The sequence below is a fragment of the Lithobates pipiens genome, unplaced genomic scaffold (genome assembly GCF_037356315.1).
Source record: "Lithobates pipiens isolate NorthernLeopardFrog02 unplaced genomic scaffold, aLitPip1_a1.2 Scaffold_23, whole genome shotgun sequence".
In the NCBI taxonomy this organism is placed as follows: domain Eukaryota; kingdom Metazoa; phylum Chordata; class Amphibia; order Anura; family Ranidae; genus Lithobates; species Lithobates pipiens.
Window position 1 is genome coordinate 277,613,307 of NW_027507785.1, and position 23,737 is coordinate 277,637,043.

General features: G+C 39.5%; 1 protein-coding gene across 8 annotated transcripts in view; it reads left to right on the top strand.

Moving 5' to 3' along the window:
- Window positions 1-15,346, top strand: part of YIPF1 (Yip1 domain family member 1) — a 103,486-nt gene extending 88,140 nt beyond the window's left edge. For all 8 annotated transcript variants that reach the window (XM_077453293.1, XM_077453296.1, XM_077453297.1 and 5 more), the window contains 3 exons: window positions 5,579-5,761; window positions 7,074-7,172; window positions 13,189-15,346. In XM_077453293.1, the coding sequence (XP_077309419.1) occupies window positions 5,579-5,761; window positions 7,074-7,166 (276 nt within the window). In that variant the 3' untranslated portion in view covers window positions 7,167-7,172; window positions 13,189-15,346. The remainder of the gene's footprint in view (window positions 1-5,578; window positions 5,762-7,073; window positions 7,173-13,188) is intronic.
- Window positions 15,347-23,737: the final 8,391 nt, after the last annotated feature.

Genomic DNA, 23,737 nt, shown 5'->3' on the forward strand with positions numbered 1-23,737 from the left:
AAATAGCAATGAATAAGGATAAAGCAAATAAGAAATTAGCTAAGATATATAACCTATTACTTCCTAGTGGGGATATTAACCACTACAATACAGGGCACTTTCGCCCCCTTCCTTCCCTGCCCAATTTTCAGCTTTCAGCGCTCTAGCGCTTTCAGTGACAATTGCGCGGTCATGCTAAACTGTACCCAAATGAAATTGTTATCATTTTGTTCGCACAAATAGAGCTTTATTTTGGTGTTATTTATTCACGACTCCGTTTTTTTTTTTTTGCGATATAAGCGCAAAAATAGCGGAAATTTGGAAAAAAAACAATATTTTCTTTTTTCTATTTGAAAAGAAATCCAATAAAATCAAATTTTGTCATAAATTTAAGCCAAAATGTATTCTGCTACATGTTTTTGGTAAAAAAAATTCCGTTAAGTGTATAATAATTGGTTTGTGTGATCACGGACATATGTACGCAAATGATCATGTACATATGTGTGCAGGTGATCACATACATATGTGTGCAGATAATCATTGGGACATGTGATTTTAGTGGGACATATGTGGGGGACATGTTTTTATTATTGGGGACATGTGTTTTTATTATTTGGGGACATGTATGTTTTGGGGACATGTGTGTTTTGGGGACATATGTGGGGACTGTGTTTGTACTGTGTGGTGTGTTGTGTGTTTACACTACACTGATGATCAGTGAGTAAAAAGCTGTAAAAAGCAGCCCATACTCACTGATCATCAGCCGGCTGCAGCGTTCTGCTCTCCTCTCCTCAGCGGTGACTTCCGTGTGAGGAGAGGAGAGCCGATTGCCTAGCAACCGGCTGTTTGTTTACATCACATGACGGCCGTGATTGGACACGGCCGTCATGTGATCAGGAGGGCCAATCACAGAGCCCTCCTGTCGATCTGAGATGTGCCGTGTCCGGGTGACACAAGCACATCGGGATCGCGCCGCTGCGCGAGCGCGCGCGATCCCGCTACTCCTGAAGGACGTTCCTGAACGGCCTGTCAGGAGTAGACGGCTCCCACCCGGCCGTATATATGCATTGGCCGGGTGGGAAGTGGTTAAAAAAATAGCAGGAATAAAAAAATGGGAGGAAGAAATAGGGCAGGAGTTGACAGAGAAAGAATGGGAAGAGGTATTTGAAGGAATATATAAAAGACCCTTAGCTATTAAATATCAAGAAAAAAATTATAAAATTCTATTAAGATGGTATAGAAGTTCAGTGGTTATGAATAAAATAAATAAACGGAACTCTGAATTATGTTGGAGATGTAAGAAGGAGAAGGGTACTTTAGAGCATATTTGGTACATATAAAACATATATATAAAAATATTTTGGGGTAAGATAATAAAATTATATCAGGAACTGACAGGTATAAAAATAAATCTTGATATAAAGACAGTATTATTCTCCCATACATCTGAAAAATTAAAACGAAAAGAGATGGGATTTTTGTACCAAATAACTACAGTAGCTAAAACCGTAATAGCACGGAAATGGAAAAAGGAAGTAGCTCCAACAATAATGGAGTGGAATTATGAGATGAGCGAAGTGTGCTTCATGGAGAAACAAATTAGACAAGAGGGATATGTAGAGAAACAGATTTCAAACTATTGGAAAAAATGGAGGAATTGAGTACCTCAGGAAAAATGTGGGAATTTATGTAAGGGAGGGGGATTGAATGGGATAGTATTGATAAGTTGTGTTTTTTTTTTTTTTTTATGTATGGGAAATGTTTTATAATGATGTGAAATTTGAATGGAAAATTTTGAATGTATGTTTTATAATATAAATAAAGAGAAATTTGAAACAAAGCAATAAAAGTGACTCAGCAGAAGAGCAAGATATTTATTGCCTCTGAGTGAGATATAACCCAATGATGGTAAGGTTTTTCTCTAAGGTTCATTCTCAGGAAAATCTTTCTTTTTAATACCAAGAGATGAAAGAATACATTTCTATACCCACTCAGTTTGCCTTCAATTTATTGTAGAGTCTTGAGGCTTTTCACCTTAATGCATTAAGGTGAAAAATCTTCTTTGCTGCAGCTTCCCCCAGAGCCCCCTTTTTCCTTACCTGAGCCTGATCCGATCCAGCGATGTGCACAAGCCCAATGGCTCCAGGCGCTGTCTCTGTCCTCATTGGGCAGATTGACAGCAGCAGAAGCCATTGGCTCCTGCTGCTCTCAATCAAATCCAGTGACATGGGAGCAGGGGGCAGGGCCGAGTCCCACTGTCTGTGTCAATGGATACAGCAGCAGGCACGGGTGCTCCCATGGAAAGCGGCTTTCCGTGGGGGGCACTCAATGAAGAGGAGGAGCCAGGAGTGCATGCGGGGCACCCCCGAAGAGGAGGATCGGGGCTGCTCTGTGCAAAAGCCTTGCACAGAGCAGTTAATTAGAAAAAATAAATTATTTATTTAAAAAAAAAAACCTTTTATAATCACTTTAATCTTGAGTATTGCACTGTAGAAAAAATCCCTTGAGCACTTCACAGAGTCCCGACAGTTGTACTTCCTAAATTCTTTGCTACTCCATCTTCCTCTCTACTTCCTGTGTCATCAGTCACACTTAAACTTTTTAAGACAGATTGGAACTTGAAAAATCTCTTAGTTCTGATATTTTAACAAATGGCTTCTGTATACAAAAAATAGCAAGGAGTTTGCAGTGAGCGAATTAGGGAAAGTTCTCTTGTTTTATATCATAACAGTGGCGTAGTGGTTATCACTTTAGCCTAGCAGCAAAAGGGTCGCTGGTTCGAATCACAACCGCAATTCTACTTGCCTGGAGTTTGCATGTTCTCTGCCTGCATGGGTTTCCTCCTGGTAATCCGATTTCCTCCTACAGTCTAAAAACATGCTGGTAGGTTATTTGGATCGAGTTCAAATCGGCCCTGGTATGTGTATGTATGAATGTGGGTTCGGGATATTAGACTGTAAGCTCCTTGAGGGCAGTTACTTTTGTGAATGTACAATGTACAGTGCCTTGCGAAAGTATTCGGCCCCCTTGAACTTTTCAACCTTTTGACACATTTCAGGCTTCAAACATAAAGATATAAAATTTTTATTTTTTGTGAAGAATCACCAACAAGTGGAACACAGTTGTGAAGTGGAACGAAATCTATTGGATTTTTGAAACTTTTTTTTAACTAATAAAAAAATGAAAAGCGGGGCGTGCAAAATTATTCGGCCCCCTTGCGTTAATACTTTGTAGAGCCACCTTTTTCTTCGATTATAGCTGCAAGTCGCTTGGGGTATGTCTCTATCAGTTTTGCACATCGAGAGACTGAAATTCTTGCCCATTCTTCCTTGCAAAACAGCTCAAGCTCAGTGAGGTTGGATGGAGAGCGTTTGTGAACAGCAGTTTTCTGCTCTTTCCACAGATTCTCGATTGGATTCAGGTCTGGACTTTGGCTTGGCCATTCTAACATTTGGATATGTTTATTTCTGAACCATTCCTTTGTAGATTTTGCTGTATGTTTGGGATCATTGTCTTGTTGGAAGATAAATCTCCGTCCCAGTTTCAGGTCTTTTGCAGACTCCAACAGGTTTTCATCCAGAATGGTCCTGTATTTGGATGCATCCATCTTGCCCTCAATTTTAACCATCTTCCCTGTCCCTGCTGAAGAAAAGCAGGCCCAAACCATGATGCTGCCACCACCATGTTTGACAGTGGGGATGGTGTGTTGAGGGTGGTGAGCTGTGTGGCTTTGACGCCAAATATATTGTTTTGCATTGTGGGCAAAAAGTTTGATTTTGGTTTCATCTGACCAGAGCACCTTCTTCCACATGTTTGGTGTGTCTCCCAGGTGGCTTGTGGCAAACTTTAGACGAGACTTTTTATGGATATCTTTGAGAAATGGCTTTCTTCTTGCCACTCCTCCATAAAGGCCAGATTTGTGCAGTGTACGACTGATTGTTGTCCTATGGACAGACTCTCCCACCTCAGCTGTAGTTCTCTGCAGTTCATCCAGAGTGATCATGGGCCTCTTGGCTGCATCTCTGATCAGTCTTCTTGTCTGAGCTGAAAGTTTAGAGGGACGGCCAGGTCTTGGTAGATTTGCAGTGGTCTGATACTCCTTCCATTTCAAAATGATCGCTTGCACAGTGCTCCTTGGGATGGTTAAAGCTTGGGAAATCTTTTTGTATCCAAATCCGGCTTTAAACTTCTCCACAACAGTATTACGGACCTGCCTGGTGTGTTCCTTGGTCTTCATGATGCTCTCTGCGCTTTCAACAGAACCCTGAGACTATCACAGAGCAGGTGCATTTATACAGAGACTTGATTACACACAGGTGGATTCTATTTATCACCATCAGTCATTTAGGACAACATTGGATCATTCAGAGATCCTCGCTGAACTTCTGGAGTGCGTTTGCTGCACTGAAAGTAAAGGGGCTGAATAATTTTGCACGCACCACTTTTCAGTTTTTTATTTGGTAAAAAAGTTTAAATTATCCAATAGATTTCGTTCCACTTCACAATTGTGTCCCACTTGTTGGTGATTCTTCACAAAAAAAATTAAATTTTATATCTTTATGTTTGAAGCCTGAAATGCGGCAAAAGGTTGAAAAGTTCAAGGGGGCCGAATACTTTCGCAAGGCACTGTATATGTAAAGCACTACGTAAATTGATGGCGCTATACCTGAAACCTGAAATAAATCGTAAGGCTAACATAAAAAATCAGAAGGGTGGACTGGAACAGTGCAACAATGCCTGGATGAAAAATGGAGTATTGTGTAGGTAGATAGGCTTTGTGCCTTGTATAAGGCCTCGTTCACACCATGGTGCAGACGTGACCGTTTTTCTGCATGTGTTCTGCAAGGGCATTCATTATGTGCCCTATTCATACCACAACGTGCAGATTTTTTATGAGCAGGAATCTGCAATGGAAACAAAACTGACGTGACATCAACATTGATGTGAACAGGGCGCATAAAAACTGAATGGAACATGTATGAAAACTGATGTATCTGCAAGTGAAATCTGCTCAGTTTACCTATCGGTTTTCATGCTGAATTGTGTGATCGAGCCCTTAGGCCTGGTTTACACCTATGCATTTTTTTCAGTTTTGCAGAAACACACTGCAGTCCATTTAACATGGTTATCTATGGATGTAGTTCACATCTGTGCTTTTATGGAAAGGGCCAGGGACTTTTTTCTGGTTTTTGGTTCCATAGACTTCAATGGATCAAAAACGTGTATTGAAAATTGGAAAATGCACCTGGAATATGCAAAGTGCAACTTGCAAAGGTGTGAATCAGGCCTAAATGTTATGGTTTATTTTTAGTGCAGTTTTTATCCATAAGGCTGCACATAAAAACATAAAGATAAAGATGTCATTGGGTTTTTTGTATCTCTGTTTGCCCTACAGTTGAGATTAGTCCTTTTTATATAGCTGATCAAGCTAGAGTTTTCAGTTGACCAACTAGAAAATCGGCAAATGCCCAATAATGAGCTAGGACTTGTATTCATATATCCATATTACTAAATCTCATTAAGCTGTGATATATAAAAGCCTGTGTTCTGTGTTTCCCACTTCATGTCATTCTCTGTTCGAATTGCTTTCTCTTTACAGGTCCTGTGGATCATTCACTCAGAAATCCTGCGCTGGGTCCTCATGTCTTTAGCCATGTCTTTGTCTGGAGCTGTGCTCATGCTCACATTTTGGCCAGCTGTACGGGAAGATAACAGGAAAGTTGCCATCTCCACTCTAGTGGCGATAATGGTGCTTCATATTCTGCTGGCAGTTGGTTGTGGGGTAAGATAACACCATACTGTTCTAAGGCAAAAGAGCTGAATTAGATGCAAGGGAAGGATGATGCATGATTATGCAGAGGCATAATAGGCAGGTGTGTGACTCTCCAACCCTAGTCCATTTATTGGGACCTATAAAACAGCTGTAGCATGATATTGTTATAATTTCCACCCACATTTTTTTTCAAACTTTTTTTCCATTTTTTTTTGCTAAATTCTGTTGCTGTGTAGAAAACTCATTCTGAGGTCATACTGCCTGCCATGGTGAACAGGTAGCCTGGAGTTCAGCTTCTAGATAAGCATAGCTGCTAACAGCTAAATAACCAGTTGGAAGGGGACCTAATCTTTCTCTGCCATAATTTCACTTTCACTTTTCACAGCTCTCCTTTCTGCCCGTTGGTTGATGGTGATGGGAGAATCAGCACACTGATAAAGTAATATCTATGCTCACTCCATCTATCTGCATGCTTTTTGCACAAGTTTGCTTTGAAGTTCCTGTACCCTGAATTAAACCTTTGACTTTGCCATCTGATACGGGATGAATCACTGATGTCTGATGACTAAGGCTCAAATCGCACTACTGCGAGGAGATTTTGATGCAATTTTCAGTGCAATTATGTAGTGCATCTCAAATTCTATGGAGCCAAATTTCACTGTAAATGTCATCAAAATAGCACAGGAACCTTTTCCAATATCGAACCGCACAGAGTCTCATTGATGTGATTTTCCCATGTCTTGAAATTCTGTGAAATTCAAGTCACTTCTGAAATAGTGCTATTGTGAACCAAGCCACATTCAGTTATTTAAACAATGGGCTTCTTTCAGAACACACAGGAATTCTGCAATACTTTGCCAATCAAAGGGGGGTTAGAACTCCACCAGCTGGCTAGTTGAAATAATATTCATTCTTCTTTTTTATTACCACACTTTGCCAGGTTTAGGTTACAACACAGTGTTGGGATTTAGAAACAGTTGGTTTGGTGCAGAACCTATGACTTGTTCATTGTTAGGAATTCTACTGCCAAACATTCAATAGGTTCTTTCTTTAGAAAAGACCAGCAATCATAACCTTGTAGAATTCAAACAAACTTTGAAAATAATTCTGTGCAAGGAAACCAGATAGGATCACACAGATAACACAGAGCCACTCTTATAAAGTAGAACTCTCTTGGGGTGGGGTTTTGCAGATGGAACCACTGCTAACCAGATTGTAAATATCGCTGTGAAAATGATTTATAAATTCTAAAATATCACCAATGCTGGAGCCATTTTTGTATGAAAAGTGTAATTTCTATTTTTTTTCTTCCTATTTAAAGGAATATTTCTTTGATCAACCACAAATTGATCTCACTGCGCACCCTGTCACGTCTATAATCGGCACAACAACTGGTGAAGTGCAGAGTCATTGATAAGAGGTAATGGTTCTGTCTAATAAAAAAAAAAAAATCACAAAGCACTATTTGTTTCTAAACTGATTACAAACCATAATTGCAATCAAATTTCAGAAAAGCGATAAAAACATTTTCCGTAACAAAATTCTTACTGGTAATGGGGTCTAAGAATCTCTAATAGGCACCAATATGGTCACTCCTCTTGTCGTAGCTAATAGGTCTCATCCACAGGCTACATGGAAATGTTAACAGGCAATGACAGTTAAGAGAGGAAAAGGTTTCTTTTTTTTTTTATAAGTTTCACTGCTATGAAAGTCACAGACAAGGCCATCCATACCATAGGGCATTTTTGTCTTAAGTTTTGGTCTGTAAAGGTGGCATGAGACCTATTACTCTCTTTGCATAATTGTCTGTCAGCTGAAACAAAAAAAAAGTGTAGCGCAACCAAACAATTATTGATGTACTTATTATCAGTATAGTGCAAATCTATACCTCAACACATACAAAAATATATTACAATTAATAAGTGCATACATATACAAAAAGAGTGCATATATCTCATAGTCAACCTCTGTGCACTCTATTAACATCCACGTGATGCTATGGCAAATCGCAGTCCACTCCTGGTATAATCTTCTGTTTCACTATGTTCAATATACACACACACACACACACGCAATCTCTTATGCCACGTACACACGACCGGACTTTTCGAGGGACTAGGTCCAACGGTCTTTCCAATGGACTTTTGGTGGAGTTTCGACGGACTTTCCGAATGAACGGACTTGGCCACACACAATCACACCAAAGTCCGACAGATTCGAACGTGATGATGTACGACTGGACTAGAATAAGGAAGTTCATAGCCAGTAGCCAATAGCTGCCCTAGCGTCGGTTTTTGTCCGTCGGACTAGCATACACACGAATGGATTTCTCGGTCCGGCGGATTTCTGGTGGAAAAATTTAAAACATGTTCCGATTCTAAAGTCTGCTGGATTTTTGACAAGCAAAGGTCCGATGGAGCCCACACAAGATCGAATTGTCCGATGGACTCGTTCCGTCGGACCATTGCTGTCAAAAAGTCCGGTCGTGTGTACGCGGCATTAGAGTGAAGTGCCTAATAGTGATTACCTCCGTGCTCCTCCACCTATTCAAGCGGCCTCTCTACTGCATCTGGCGACCCCCATATAAGGAAGGTCATCACAAGCCTTCCCAGTTCACTGGGGTGTAATCATTGCAGAAACACTCCAGGAGATAGTTAACTGACCTGAGGTTTAGGTTACATGAAACTTCTCACTCGTAGTCTCCAAAGCTTAGCCAGGGATAGAACCAATAAAAACCATCATGGTGTAGTATATCAAAATAAAGAACTGCTTTATTTTAAATACAGTTGTAAAGTATTTACAAGGAGAGTGCACTCTCCAATTCAGTGCACTGAATACAGCAGACAGGTTTCACAATATCCAGAAATATCCTTTTACATGAAAATATTCATCCAGTGGAGAATATACAATGGCCCCTTGCCTTCTGTCGGGCGTGCTGACATCACGTGGCTCTGCTCTGACGTGTTTCGTACACATGACACAGTGACTTCTTTATAGGGATTATTCTCCCTTATCTTGTGGACTTATGAAAAAAAGAAAACAAAAATACAACCTAGCAGCCTGATAAATTACTAAGCATGAGGGTGCCTCCATATATAATGGTAGGGTGTGTTCACAAGAAGCATAACATCACAAAAAAAGAAAAGATATTGATGTGCACACCCAGGGGTTTTCTCCTCGTTCCAATTTATTAAAAGTAGTAAAACGGCATTACAAAAATCTCTTCAAAAATCATCAATGCCCCCCTCCCCAAGTGTATAAGACACCTCTCCCTCCTAAATGGCACCTGGGTGGCAACCAATGGTATGATCAAACAGAGCACCCTTATCTCATATAGAGACTTCATTCATCCCTGAACTGTCAGCTTCAACTTCTATCCCTCAATGCATTCTTCCTGACAGGATCACTGACCATTCCATTATTAGTCCTTTTGTGGTTGGGCACTGTCACACTATTAGGTATTCTCTTACGAGTTTTACCCAGCAGTCATACAGTCTTTCAGTGCCTCCTGTATAGGTTAGGCTACTGAATTTGCCCAATGTGGCTTTAAGGTGTGGAGCCTCTCATTCAGGGCACTGGGAGCTGCCTGGCTTGATTACATCTCTGGGTAATTTGCATACAGGTATTACCATCTTGTTTTTATAGGGGGCGTATACAGTTCTTGGTTCCAGCTCCAAAGGGGAGGTGAATATTGATCCCTTTTTCTGAAGGGGAAGTGGGGGTTGGGTTTGTTATAGTGGGTCCCTGCCATTTAGGAGGGAGGGGTGTCTTATTCTCTTTGGGGGGGGGGGGGGCGGTGAGGCATTGTGGGGGAGGTTAGAAGATTTTTTGGAGAGATTTTTGTAATGCTAGTTTACTACTTTTAATAAATTGGAATAAGGGTGAAAACCCCTGGGTGTGCACATCAATATTTTTTTCTTTTCTTTTTGTGATGTTATCTTGTGAACACTAAAGCCAGACATAGATGGATCAAATCTCAGCTGGACCCGCCGAGATTCAATCCATGTATGGGCAGGCTGGTTGTACTGAAGTCTATCCACCAATCCACTTCAGTACCACCAGCTGGGAATGCTGACTGTATTGATGAGGGAATTGAGCAATTTTCTTTCCTGCAGCCAAAATCGCATGCAACTATGAATTGCCCAAGGTTGTCTACAGATATCTTTATGAGCACAATGGCAGGCAGATATCTGGTTGTTCTCTCAAGTGTCACATGAGTGCCAGGACCTGTCTCTCTTTTACTTTAGAAATTTTTGGATCCTTTTGTCTTCTCTAACGATCCTCATGTTTTGGAATATGTTGGTGTGAAATACCCCTCCGAGGTTTGCCTTTTTGTCCGCTAATACATTAGAAATGAGCCAGTAATTGCAAGCATTACTTTTGTTTTTGTTTTTTTATTAGAATTTTATTTTTGAAAGTTTTTTTTGTTGTAAATTTTTACAACAAAAACTAAGGCAGAAAGAAAAAAAAAACTGCCATGCCGGGCAGTACAGCTGGTAACAAGAGCGGCAAATACAAAGGAAAACCCGTTGTGCACCACAACCTCTCCACCTCATAATTGCAAGCATTACTTGCTTTTATTGAGCTGTTTGTTTGTAGAAGCCTTAGGAGAAGTGAGCAGGGATGAAACATTTTATCTGTGTGCTGTAAAGTGGCTGATGAGATCATAGGTGACATCTTTTTAGTGCCTTCTCAGGTGGCACAATGATAGAAATGGAACTGCTTCCAAACAGATCACTTTGTCACACAATAGGATGCACTCAAGAAAGTCTGACCACAGCTTAAGTAGATTGCCATCACAATAACTCTCTTCTATAGCAGCTTTTAATAGTAATTGGAGAATACAAAGGCTATAAATTCAAAGCAAAAGTGTGCTTTATTGGGCAAATAAGTATGTATAAACAAAAAAGTATATACTGTTTTTTCAAAGAGTGCTATAGACACATGCTTAAGTTTGCCTTAGATGTATATACATAACAGTGTGGATAGATGAATCTTCTGCTGCGGGTTATTGTATTCTAACAGCCAGCACTATCAATAAATGGTGTATTACATGCTCTTCATACTCACTCAGTCACTAGGAGATTCGTTTTCTGTATTACGCAAAACACCTCATTGTTCCTGCTGTTCTCTGTCTCTACCTTCTGTTCATGTCCCCAATTCAGCTAGGGATTTTGCAGAGCAGTGTTGGCACATGCTCTCTGCACATGCTCAGTTTTTAGTGAGTTTTTATGCGGAGCATTTCCTCCCTATCACATCTGAGTAATCCATGTGACTATAGAGTCGCACATGTGGGCGTAATCTATGGTAAATGACAGCCCACTCCCTCCCTCCTCCTCCATGCCCATACAATGGGGGTGGGATATTACATATAGATTGATGGAGGCTTCAGCTCCCTCTTATTCTAAGACACAGGCTGGAGGGAAGTGACACAGCCTGTGACTAGCAGAAATCCGCACACACCATGTTATTTTCACAAAACAAAAAAGATTTGATTTCAAATGTTTATTTGTATACCAATTTAAAATAGTTTATTGATTAATTATTTTTACTCTTTAATACAATGGCTTTTTTTTTTAACATGTGGCCAGCAGCAGAGGACTAGAAGCTCCTTCTGTTTATGTGTTTTCCTGCAGACAGGCTGGGAGAGAGCTGGGCCATGTGACAGCTGTATATTGATTAGGAAAAAGGTACTTGGAATTTTTTTTTAATTAAAATAATTGCAGTGCCATAATTCATATACAGAAATAGAAGGGACAATAGAAATTAAACCTTGTGCGTTTACTGTTTAGTATCACAAGCCAGTATGAGCATTGGAAACAGGTCAAACAGGTTTAACAACTTTCTCTCAATATGCTGACTGTAGAGAAGGCAATTAGAAGCAGGCTTAAGCAACCTCTGGAAACTATGGGGTTGATTTACTAAAGGCAAATCCACTTTGCACTACAAGTGCACTTGGAAGTGCAGTTGCTGTAAATCTGAGGGGAGGATCTGAAATGAGGGGAAGCTCTGCTGATTTTATCATCCAGTCATGTACAAGCAAAAATGCTGTTTTTTATTTTCCTTACATGTCCCTTTCGGATCTACAGCAGCTGCTCTTTCAAGTGCACTTGTAGTGCAAAGTGGATTTGCTTTTAGTAAATAAACCCCAATGTGTGGCACATCAGCCAGTTGTAAACGCTCACGCTCTTCCCTGTGATGGTTGTCAAAACAATGCAGTGCACTTTTGCTTTGTGTATATGGGCTCTTGCACAGGGGCCAACTGAGCCTGTTCAGCATAACTGTAGCTGTATTTACTGCAGCCTCTGATTAATGAATGGCTGTGCATGGCTATATCCTTGTATACGGCAGAGCTAGCAGGGGTCAAGTCCTGGGGAAAAAAGTGTGGGAACTCCCACCCAAGATCCACTCCCCCCCCAAAAAAAAAAAAAAAAATGATACGCTCATATGCACGAACACTTCAAAAGTGGTATTTTTCATCCAATTTTCATATTGTGTGTATGAAGCTTAACTGTTAGTACATAAAAAAAAAACAATGCTCAATAAACATAAATACGGTAATTCTCTGAACAATCAGCATTCATTCAATTGTGCTTCCATGCAAATGTGAACATCATGTTCTGATCTTTATTGGGGAATTTTATTTTGTATATAGAGTGTTTATGTAGTGAGTTTACATTTTTCATTGAACAGAGTTTGGATAACACAGGGTTAAACGAAAAAGTCATAAATTAACTGCACGTTATCTGGACAGAATGCTTGGGGAGATAGTGATGTGTTCCTGCTTAGGAGATGTATGTTAGCTTGGGGGGGGGGGGGGGCTGCAAACTCTGCAGGGCTCCAACACACGCTCGCTGCTATTCCAACCCTTCACATATTTCCACATAAACTTCCCTCCGGGCATTAAACTTTGCCAGGTATTGTGCTCAGCTTACCACCCCAAACTGATGTTCCTCCCCCTCAGCTTAGCTCTCTCCCTGCATGTCCCATGAGCAGAATAGCTGATCTACCCGTCAGCTAGACCTAGACCTGATTTACCCATCAGCTAGCTGGGATTGACAGGTAGATCGAAGCGGAAACTGTCATGGGGCCCCCTACTGGCAATGCCTGAATGGTCAGGTGTGCAGCACTTATTATTGCGAGCTCTGTTGGCAACTGCTGGTGTAGCACCTGCCACACAGCTCGCATACTTCAAAGTCTTGCTAACGGGAACTGAGTTCCTGTTGTGGAAAAAGTACAGGAACTCCGTTCCCATGCGTTCCCGCAGGACTTGAGCCCTGAGTGCTAGTATATGATTTTTTCTAAATTAAATATAATCCTGTCCATTCTATCCATGCACAGAGTTTGGCCAAATATACTCCAGATTACAAATATGTAATTCCATTTGCTAAACTGAAATTGTATAATATTTTTAATTCCCTGTTCCTGTTTTACAGTTGTCCTGGACCTATTTTGTTTATGGAGAGTAGAGCTGGACGCTTATACTGGATTGGTGAATTGGACACTAGATGTCAGCTGTGCCTCATAAACTGCTTTGTAAAAATCTTTCCTTCTTCTCCTTTTTTTTTTTTTGTTACTGTCTAAAATATTTATTGGTGGCTCTATTTTTGTTATGCAATATTCTGGGTGAAAACTGGGAATTGCTCAGAAGCAGCAGAAGGGAAAACACTACTATATTGCTAGATTATCTATGCGAATAGACTATAAAAGGAGTAATCTCTTTTTTTTTTTTTTTTTAATAAAACACTATGCCTAAAAGACCCACTAAGAACATCCTCAACCACATTACAGTATGTAACAGTATATGAAAAAGGAGATAACTTACTATGTGTGTGTGTGTGTGTATATATATATATATATATATATATATATATATATATATATATATATATATATACACACACATTTTGTACACTATCTCTGCAGCTAAGGGCATTTTTGAAAATTATCTTTTTACTACCTATCTTCAGTTTTCTGTTCTGTGTAGCTCCAACCAAAACTCCTCTCTTCTCATTTGTAAAATTTTTGTGGACTGTCGTTCTCACTTCCTGTCCTGTCCTGGTGACCTCCATCAATGCAATGCAAACTTCACTCTTTTTGTATTTTCCATACACCCTGTTCATACAGGAGGTTAAATGGGGTGACACATAGTTCTCACTGCCAAGCATCCCCCCCCCCCAAATGCCTGATCTATTAGGACCTATTAAATCAAATTGTGGAGTACACGTTTGTAAGGCAATGCTGTTCAGTGTAGCAATCTAAAGGTTGCATGCAACGTTCGGAACAAGCCTTGAGTGCCTATTTATCAGAATTGATTCTGATAGTAGAGTAATGCCCTGTACACACGATAGGATTTTCCAACAACAAATGTTCGATGTGAGCTTGTAGTTGGAAAGTCCGACCGTGTGTATGCTCCATGGAACATTTGTTGACGGAATTTCCGCCAACAAATGTTTGAGAGCAGGTTCTCAAATTTTCCGACAACAAGACTTGTCGGAAATTCCAAGCGTGTGTACATAATTCCGATGCACAAAAGTCCACGCATGCTTGAAATCAAGCAGAAGAGCCCCACTGGCTATTGAACTTAATTTTTCTCGGCTCGTCTTACATGTTGTACATCACCGCGTTCTTAAAATTCGGAATTTCCGACAACATTTGTGTGACCGTGTGTATGCAAGACAAGTTTGAGCCAACATCCTTCAGAAAAAAATCCACGGTTTTGTTGTCGGAAAATCCTATCGTGTGTACATAACATAAGTTTACTGCAGTTGGAAGGAAGCACCACATCAACACCTAGGGAATCTCTTCTGTGATCAGAGCCCCAAGCACAGGGAGTGAGGTGAATTCAACTGTTTTATAAAAGGTTTGGAGATTAAACAGTAACTTCACCTCTTCATTTTAATGTTAACCACTTTTTTACCTGGTCAGATGGATTGAGCTAAAATAACATACTCGTCCACCCAGTGAATCAAGTATTGTCCCATCATTGCACGCCGAGTGCCATGCCACAATCTTCTGGTGGCATCATTAAAAGGCCAGCTGTCTTTCCTGGATCCTAGCAGCCAGACTCCTAATGACACTACACAGTGCATGCATAGTGGGTTCTGCACAGCTCCGAAACCTCCTGGGATGTGTGATGAGGCTATCCCAGGTGGCTTTGGGTGGTAAGAATGTAATTTTCATCTAGGTGTGGAAGCACTGGAAAAGCTCTGTTGAAAATAGGTATCATCTAGCTCTCCCACCCCCCGCCCCTCAAAAAAAAATGTTTTCCTTGCAAATAAGGAAAGGAGGAGGTACTAGTAAGCAACTTAAGTTAAAAAAGCGAATTAAGGTTTGCTTTAAAGCAGATAAAAATGTTGCACATTTTGTTTTTCTTTGCAGGTACAATGAATTTCTATGTTACAGTTTAAATGAATTGCACTGAATGTCATGTAACTGACTATACAATGCATTGAGTAATAATATGTGGCCTAAATCTCTGACATATATTGGAGGACGGTATAGCCATAGCTACATTGTGGTAATCGTGGTTAAGTAAGTCTTTTATACACTGGAACCAATGTACCATTTTAATTAAAAGCTACCTACTCCTAATCAGATTTTGTGTTTATTTGTCCATTATTATTGATGATTAAAAACTAAAGATACTTATCTCAACAGACAAAGGGGCTAATTTAATAAAATCAGGTGCAGCTCTGCATAGAAATTTTGGTCAAAACCTAATTGAACAAGCTAAAATTAGAATCTGATTGACTGCCATGCAGAGCTGAACCAGATTTAGCACTTTCCAGTTTTAGTAAATCAACCCCAAAGTCTATTATTTACCACCTCCCGCCCACTGTATTGTGAAATTATGGGCGCAAGGTGGTTCTCTTGTTCTGGGACAACGTCATATGATGTCGTCCCACTTGCACAGGCGTGGGGAATAAGTGGTGGGCTCTGTCCCTGGGACACGCCGCATCACTGACTCAGTAAAGAGCCCATGGCAAAGCACTTTACCTATGTGATCAGCTGTGTCAAATCACATAAACAATGAAATGCCAGTTATCAGCATTCCTCTCCTCACACTGACAGCTTGTGAGGATAACCAATCAGAGGCATTTCCTCACACTGCCCTGATTAGCGCAGCCCCAGAAGTGGTACCCATCAGTGATGCCAGTCCACGCTGCCTTTCAGTGCCTGCCTATCAGTACCCATCAGTGCTATCTCATCAGTGCAGCCTCATCAGAGCACATCAGTGAAGGTAAAAATTACTTATATACTAAATGTTATCACAGAAACTAAAACTTTTATTTTTTCTGTTTAATTTTGTCCCTTTTTTTTGTTTTTTTTAGCTAAACTTAAAAAAAAAAAAAAAAGTGGAGATTAAATGCAACCAAAAGAAAGCTCTATCTGTCTCAAAAAAATTATAACATTTTTGTTTGGGTGCAGCATTGCATGATCACGCAATTGTCATTCAAAGAGCGACAGCGCTGAAAGCTGAATTGGTGGTAACAGGATTAGCCTATATCCGAGACAGAGCATGCTGTAAGATGCAAGCGGAAGTTTTATAAATTACAAAAAAAGACAAAAGATGGGGCTTCTGGACTTTTTAGGTGCCTAAAAAGTCCAGAAGCCCCATCTTTTGTCTTTTTTTGTAAAATATTAATTGGGACGTGGCACTTGCTGTACTTCTGTATATCCACAGCACCACTCTGTGTGAGATGCATTTTTTGATTAGCAAAGTTTTATAAATGGTGTAAACAACATTAAACCAATTGTAAAACTTTACCTTGGCTTTTTATTCCACTTCATACTTCGTTTTTCTGGTCATTTATCAAAAAGCGAAGTTGAAGCCAGTAAAGTGATACAGTGAAAAAAAGGAAAGATGACCAAAGGGGTATATAAAGCCCAGGGTGGCGAGGGGGATGGAAACAAAAAACGTTTGGTCGGTTTTCTACTGAATTCAATTCACTACCTTGCCAGGGGCTGATAAATTCGTATGCCGCAAACACACAATCGGACTTTCCGATGCGAAATGTTGGATGTGAGCTTGTTGGCTGAAAGTCTGACCGTGTGTATGCTCCATCGAACATTTGTTGTCAGACTTTCCGCCAACAAATGTTGGCTAGCAGGTTCTCAAATTTTTCACCAACAAAACTTTGTTGTCAGACTTTCCGATCGTGTGTACACAAGTCCGTTGCACAAAAGTTCACGCATGCTCGGAATTAAGTACGAGCCAGAAGCGCTCGGTCTTGTAAAACTAGCATTTGTAATGGAAATATCACATACGTCTTGTACATCACTACATTTGTAATTGTTGGCCAACATTTGTGTGACCGTGTGTATACAAGACAAGTTGGAGCCAACATCCTTCGAACAAAAATCCACGGTTTTAAGAACAAGTGAAATGTGGCAGTGTATTTAAACTGGTGGTTAGATTTTTTTTTGATTTTTTATTTTTTTTTTATATATTTGATAACCCAGTAAAAAAAAATGTAATGCTAAATTGTTTACTTGCAATGAAAAACCAACATGAGCGGTATATTTTTGGTGGCCATGCAGCTACTGAAGAAGCTAACAATGAACAGTCTAGAGGTCACTAGTTCAGTTAAGGTGGCAAATAACTTTAAATAGTTTTATTAAAAATCAATATAATACACAGGAAAAAAAAACATCTTAAACTTGATATAAATCAAATAATGATATTGTTTATATTCTTTTAAAAAAAGCTTGGAATGACTGAAAAAAAAACTTTAATACTACAAAATGTTTAAATCTTAACTTGTTCCCTTGCAATGAAGAACTAGCACCAAGCTTTTCATTATTGGTGACGTGCAGCTACTGAGATCTCTGTATGGCCTAGTTGAATTAAGGTGGCAAACAATTTTTTAGTTTTGTTAAAAAAAAATTCAACTTAATGTAGATGTATACCAAATCATTCAAGTGTTATATATTCATATATATATAAAAAAAACAATATTCTTTAACATGTTCATGTTATTTTCAAAGTCATTTTCAATATTTTTAAATCTGCAGCTTTCATTAAACAATATCTGATAAAACCACCATGAAATTCATTATTCAGGTCCTTCCTGTAAAGTGACAAGAGTATTTATTTATTGTTCCATACGCAAATAGATTTGTATATTTATTTTGTACAGGTATTTATATAGTGCCCACAATTTTATACAGTGCTTTACATATTGTAAATTCATGTCAGCCCTTGCCCTCAAGGAGCTTACAATCTAACAAGAGAAAAACTCACCCAGGCTCAACCGCTATATGGTATAGTTGGTGTGTAGAGTAGTCGGTGCTCTGGCTAATTGAGCTAACAAAAGATCCATAGAAGGTACAGGCTGTCGAGGTGCTGGCCTGTACTTTCTATCTAGCTTACAATCTAAGGTCGTTATTTCCCATACAGATATTAAGACCTATTTAGATGGGAACCAATTAACCTACCGGCATGTCTCTGGAGCATGGGAGGAAACCGGAGCACCTGGAAGGAGACTATGCAAACTCCATACATATAGGGTGCTGTCTGGAATTTGAAGGGCCCTAGTGCTGCAAGACAAAAGTGCTGACCACTAAGTCAACTTGCAGCAAGTTATTCCAAGATGGTTATACAGTATATTATGATCTGCTAATCATATTTTCAGTCTGAATTGTGCAGGTTGGTGACAGGTTTCATTTTAAGGGATATACAGTAGGTCATGGTGTCTGATGGCAGTAGAGTCAGCAGTGATGAATCACCATCCGTTCTATATTAGGATGTTATTATCAGAGACTGGATTCTGGTAACTGTAGGATGTAGTCTAGGGCTGACATCGGAGTGTAATCATGCATCAGTTAGTGTTATGCCAGTAACCAGGCAAGATTCTCTTTACTTAATGACAGTAACTCTACACAACCACTGTAAGTGATGCTTTCAGCCCAGATGAGGTTTCCTTAGCTGGGTGCTTCAGGTGTAATTATTGTTTCCGCCATCGCCCTTCAGTACTTGCAGCCAGGACAGAAGATTGCTCTATGCTCCCGTGATATGACTTCAGAGGCTGGCAGGTAAGAGGTGCTTATTTGTACAGCTGTCAGTGAACAGCTATCATCCAAGCTTCATCTGGATGCTACTAATGAGCTACATTGGCTTGTATACAGCATTGACCATTTAGAAAATCCCTGTGATAAGCAGACTATACTAAAATCCATGAGTTCCAAGTACAAGCCTTATAGCAATATGCAAATATTTGCAAATATTTTAAACTAAAGGATTTATTACTTTGTCTACCAGAATCCAGAGTTCTAAATGTGGGCAGTCTTTTGCTTTCCCAGCATTTTGTAGGAAATAATTCATTCTTGCAGCGATAAATGCATTAGTTTCCTAGCCTTCAAGTATCTATTGGATAGAGTGTAGAAGGTTTAGCCCCCCCCATCAAGATTTATTGCTCTCTGTTCTAATTGAGAAGATCTCCCTCAATTTCTACTTGTGACCTTATTATTGAAAAATAAAGGAAGGAAATCCCAATTTATTGCCTTTTTCCCCAGACAAGGGGTTAGGCGAAATCACACAATAGGGACACCTTATCTCGGGAAAACTGTCTAAGAGGGGAATTCCCCTTATTTTAGGAGATTTCCTGTGTCTCTGGGACAGGAAGTGAAGATTTCCCCAATGTTACGTAGACCGCAAAAAAAAAAAAAACCCAGCAGTGCTTTAACCCTTCTCTATCCAATACAATTTTTTTTTAGCTATACGTTCACTTTAAGGCACTTATACGTATACATATACGGTGGTTTGGAAGATGCAAAAGCCACACAGTTGTTTTGTAGAACATATATGACATAAGAATGGATGACCATACCGGCTGAGCACAGGTGTTCCTGCACTCTGCAGGCAACTGCAGCATCAATTTCATCTCTGGGTAACAATAGAGATTATTCAAAAGTGTTTCCTACCAGTATGGGGGTGACTGCATGGGTTTGAGGGGCTCACTTACATACCATTATCCACCTGCAACAACCATTTTGCCTGGATTGGGTGATAGATATCTTATGTCTGTGGTTATGCAAAGACGCATCCAAAGCAATCTCATCTAAAGTATAGATGTGCCTTGAAATATAATTGATCAAATGAGTTGGAAATGTTATCCCTTGAATATATTTTGTAATGTTAGTGTTGTAATTGTACAATTCTTTGATATCTTCTCTGTCAAGGTTTTAATTTTCCCAACTAATTTAGCTCTCAGCCTATGTGTAAGTGTGTTGCTCCTGACGGTCAGCTTCTTGGACCAAGAGCAGTTCCATGCACATGATGTGATCCAGTTCAGTAACCCATTCAAGAAAAATGGGAACCTCTGAGCACCGATGATGAACTTGGGCAGCATTTGGAACAGTAATGTCAGTGACCCTGGTATAGATTGCAAGGATATTATCCCAGAGTGCATTAAAAAGCGTGAAAGTCCACCAAATATGCATTGGTTTGGGGGGGGGGAGTCACTTGCATACCATTATCGCACACAACAACCATTTTGCCTGGATTGGGTAATTATCTTATGTCTGTGGTTATGTGAAGGCACATACAAAGCAATCTCGTCTAAAATTGTGGCTTTAAATTTAATTGATCAAATAAGTTGGACATTTTACTCTTTAAATCCAAATATTTTATAATGTTAGTATTATAACTGTACACATTCTTTAGATAGCTTCTCTGTCAGTGGATTTGTGCGTGATAATCTTTCTATTGCTTAGACATGTGCTTGGTTAATTAAAAGTCAAAAAGCTTAGACATTCGACTCTTAAGCCACCCATACATGTTCATGTTTGTGATCTCCCCAGAGTGGCTCAATGATGTTAAGGTCAGGAGACTGAGATGGCCACTCCAAAACCTTCACTTTATTCTGCTGTAGTCAATGACAGGTGAACTTGGCCTTGTGTTTTGGATTATTGTCATGTTGGAATGTCCAAGTACTTCCCATGCACAGCTTCTTGGCTGATGAATGCAATGTTTCCTCCAGTATTTTTTGATAACATGCTGCATTCATCTTGCCATCAAATTTCCTGCGCCTTTTTGTAACTCTCACATCCCCAAAACGGCTATCCACCTGTGTTTCACAATAGGAATTGTGTACCTTTCATCATAGGCCTTGTTGACTCCTCTCCAAATGTAGTGTTTGTTTATGGTTGTGGCCAAAAAGCTCAATTTTGGTTTCATCACTCCAAATGACTTTGTGCCAGAAGGTTTGAGGCTTGTCTCTGTTGTGTTTGGCGTATTGTAAGCGGTATACTTTGTGGTATTTGCGTAGTAATGGCTTTCTTCTGGTGACTCGACCATTGCCACCCATCTTTCTTCAAGTGCCTCCTTATTGTGCTTTTTGAAACAGCCACACCACATGTTTTCAGAGAGTCCTGTATTTCACCTAAAGTTATTTGTGGGGTTTTCTTTTGCACCCCGAACAATTTCCTGGCAGTTGTGGCTGCAATTTTTGTTGGTCTACCTGACAGTGGTTTGGTTTCAACAGAACCCCTCATTTTCCACTTCTTGATTAGAGTTTGAACACTGCTGATTGGTATTCCAAATTCCTTGGATATCTTTTTATATCCCTTTCTTGTTTTATACAATTAAACTACCTTTTCCCGCAGATCCTTTGACAATTCTTTTGCTTTCCCCATGACTCTGAATCCAGAAACAACAGTTCAGCACTGGATGAAAGATGCAAGGGTCTGTCAGGAGTCCAGAAACTCATTGACCTTTTATACACACACACTAATTACAAGCAAACAGATCACTGGTGAGGATGGTTTCCTTTTAATAGCCATTCAAACCCCTTTGTGTCAACTTGTGTGTATGTTATCAGGCCAAAATCACCAGGGTATGTAAACTTTTGATCAGGGTCATTTGGGTAGTTTATGTTGTGATTATTATTTAGAAAGCGTAAACACCGTTGATTGATAATAAATGGCTTCAGCCAAACACTAACCGTGAGTGAAAGAAATGTTTTTTGTGTTACATTCATAGTCTCAGAAAAATGGCCAAAAAATCATAAATTCTGCCAGGGTATGTAAACTTATGAGCACAACTGTATTGACTGCTTTACAAGGGTTTTTGTTCAAGTCAACTGTAAGTGATCAGTGTGACTCTCCAGAGATACTCTGGTGTAAATTAGTATCTCTGTTGCGATCACACATTCTGTAAGTGTTGTTATACTAAAGAAGTAGAGCTTGTTCATTTTACAAAAACAATTTTTCACTTGAATTGGTGAATAAAGTAAATAAAGTTGTGTGAAAACTGACTTTGCAAAGAATACCCAATCATAATCATAATGTGACCCTTTTTTCCATCTCGCAAAGTTGTGAGGTATGAAATACCCAATTATGTATAAGCAAAAGGAAAAAAAAGAGGACATTACCAGATGAATAAAATCAGCAAAGTGTCATGGTTGAGTTAATGCCAATGAGCTAATTTTTGCTCTCATCTGACCACAGCATTTTCTCCCAATCCTTCTCTGAATCATTTAGATTGTATTGGCAAACCTCAGATGGACCTGTACATGTGCCTTCTTGAGGAAGGGGATGCAGGATTTCACTCTATGGTGGCATATTGTGTTACCATTGGGTTGTTTGGTGACTGTGGTCCCAACTGCCTTGAGATCATTCACAAGCTCCTCTTGTGTATTTCTGGGCTGATCCCTCATTTTTCTCATGATCATCCTTACCCCATGAGGCAAAATCTGCCATGGAGCTCCAGACCGAGGGCAATTGATGGTTATTTCTTCCAACAGTTGTTTCCTCCTCACCAAGCTTCTTGCTGATGGTCTTGTAGCCCATTCCAGCCTTGTGCATGTCTACAATCTTGTCCCTGATGTCCTTTGACAGCTCTTTGGCTTTCCCTATGATCGTGAGGTTTGAATGGAAGAAAGACGCATAACGAGTTGTTGTTAGGAGCACCTTCTTAAATTGACAGGACTAATCTGTGCACCACATGAGCATATACTGTAGCCAGAATTATTGTTGGTTGGGGATCAAATACTTTTTTTACTCACTGAACTGCAACTCAATTTATAACGTTCGTGTGATGTGTTTTTTCTGGATTTTTGGTTGATTATCTGTCCCTAGCATTTAAAATACACCTATGATAAAAATGATAGACCCTTAATTTCTTTGTAAGTGGGCAGTGTACACACACACACAATTGAAATTTTCTCAGCTTGTGTGATCAGGGGATTTCATAGGAACATGGATCAAGGTAAAGCCCAATTCCAGACAAAACCCTTTTCTTTCAGGTTTGGAGATTTCTCCTCACTTTTGTGTTCTGGTTACAGTGTTTACATAGACAGGAAATTTGGGGAAATCCTTTTAAAGGGCACAAAGACCGCAAGAACGTGAAGAGTAACGTGGCTGGTTTCTGAAATATAAAAAAAATAGTCTAACTAAAAAGCGCTGAAAAAAAAAGATTTTGGTGTCTGTTGAATATGTTCCAGACACGATATACAGCAACATTTCATATCATTTTATTTGTAACAAAGTTCTACCCTAGTGTGTTTGGCTTTTATATTGCCCATTTATTAAACGTCAAAGGAGTCATCAGCTTCTCAGGAGTAAAAAATAAAACAAAAAGACATATTCCAAATACAGAACATTTCAGATACATCATCTAGGTCATTGGATCAACACAAACCATCTCAACATTTCATACTCTGACAAGTGAGCAATTATATACTGTATTGAAAGTATTTTCACCATATTACACCCTAAAATCAGGTGTAAATAGTAATAACATCACCATTGACAAGTATTAAGTGGCTATTGAAAAATGTATTGTATTAAAGGTTTGTGCATATAGCTTACCTTTTAAAGTGTATCTAAATCCAAAATCTAAAATGTAATATATTGCAGCTCACCAGTTCCTTGATGTAGAGGCTGTATTAGTTTCCCCTTTTCAAGTTTTTTTTTTGTTTGAGATATGAGTTCACTGCACAGGAAGTGACACGAACACTGGAATTCTGGCAGAGATAACAT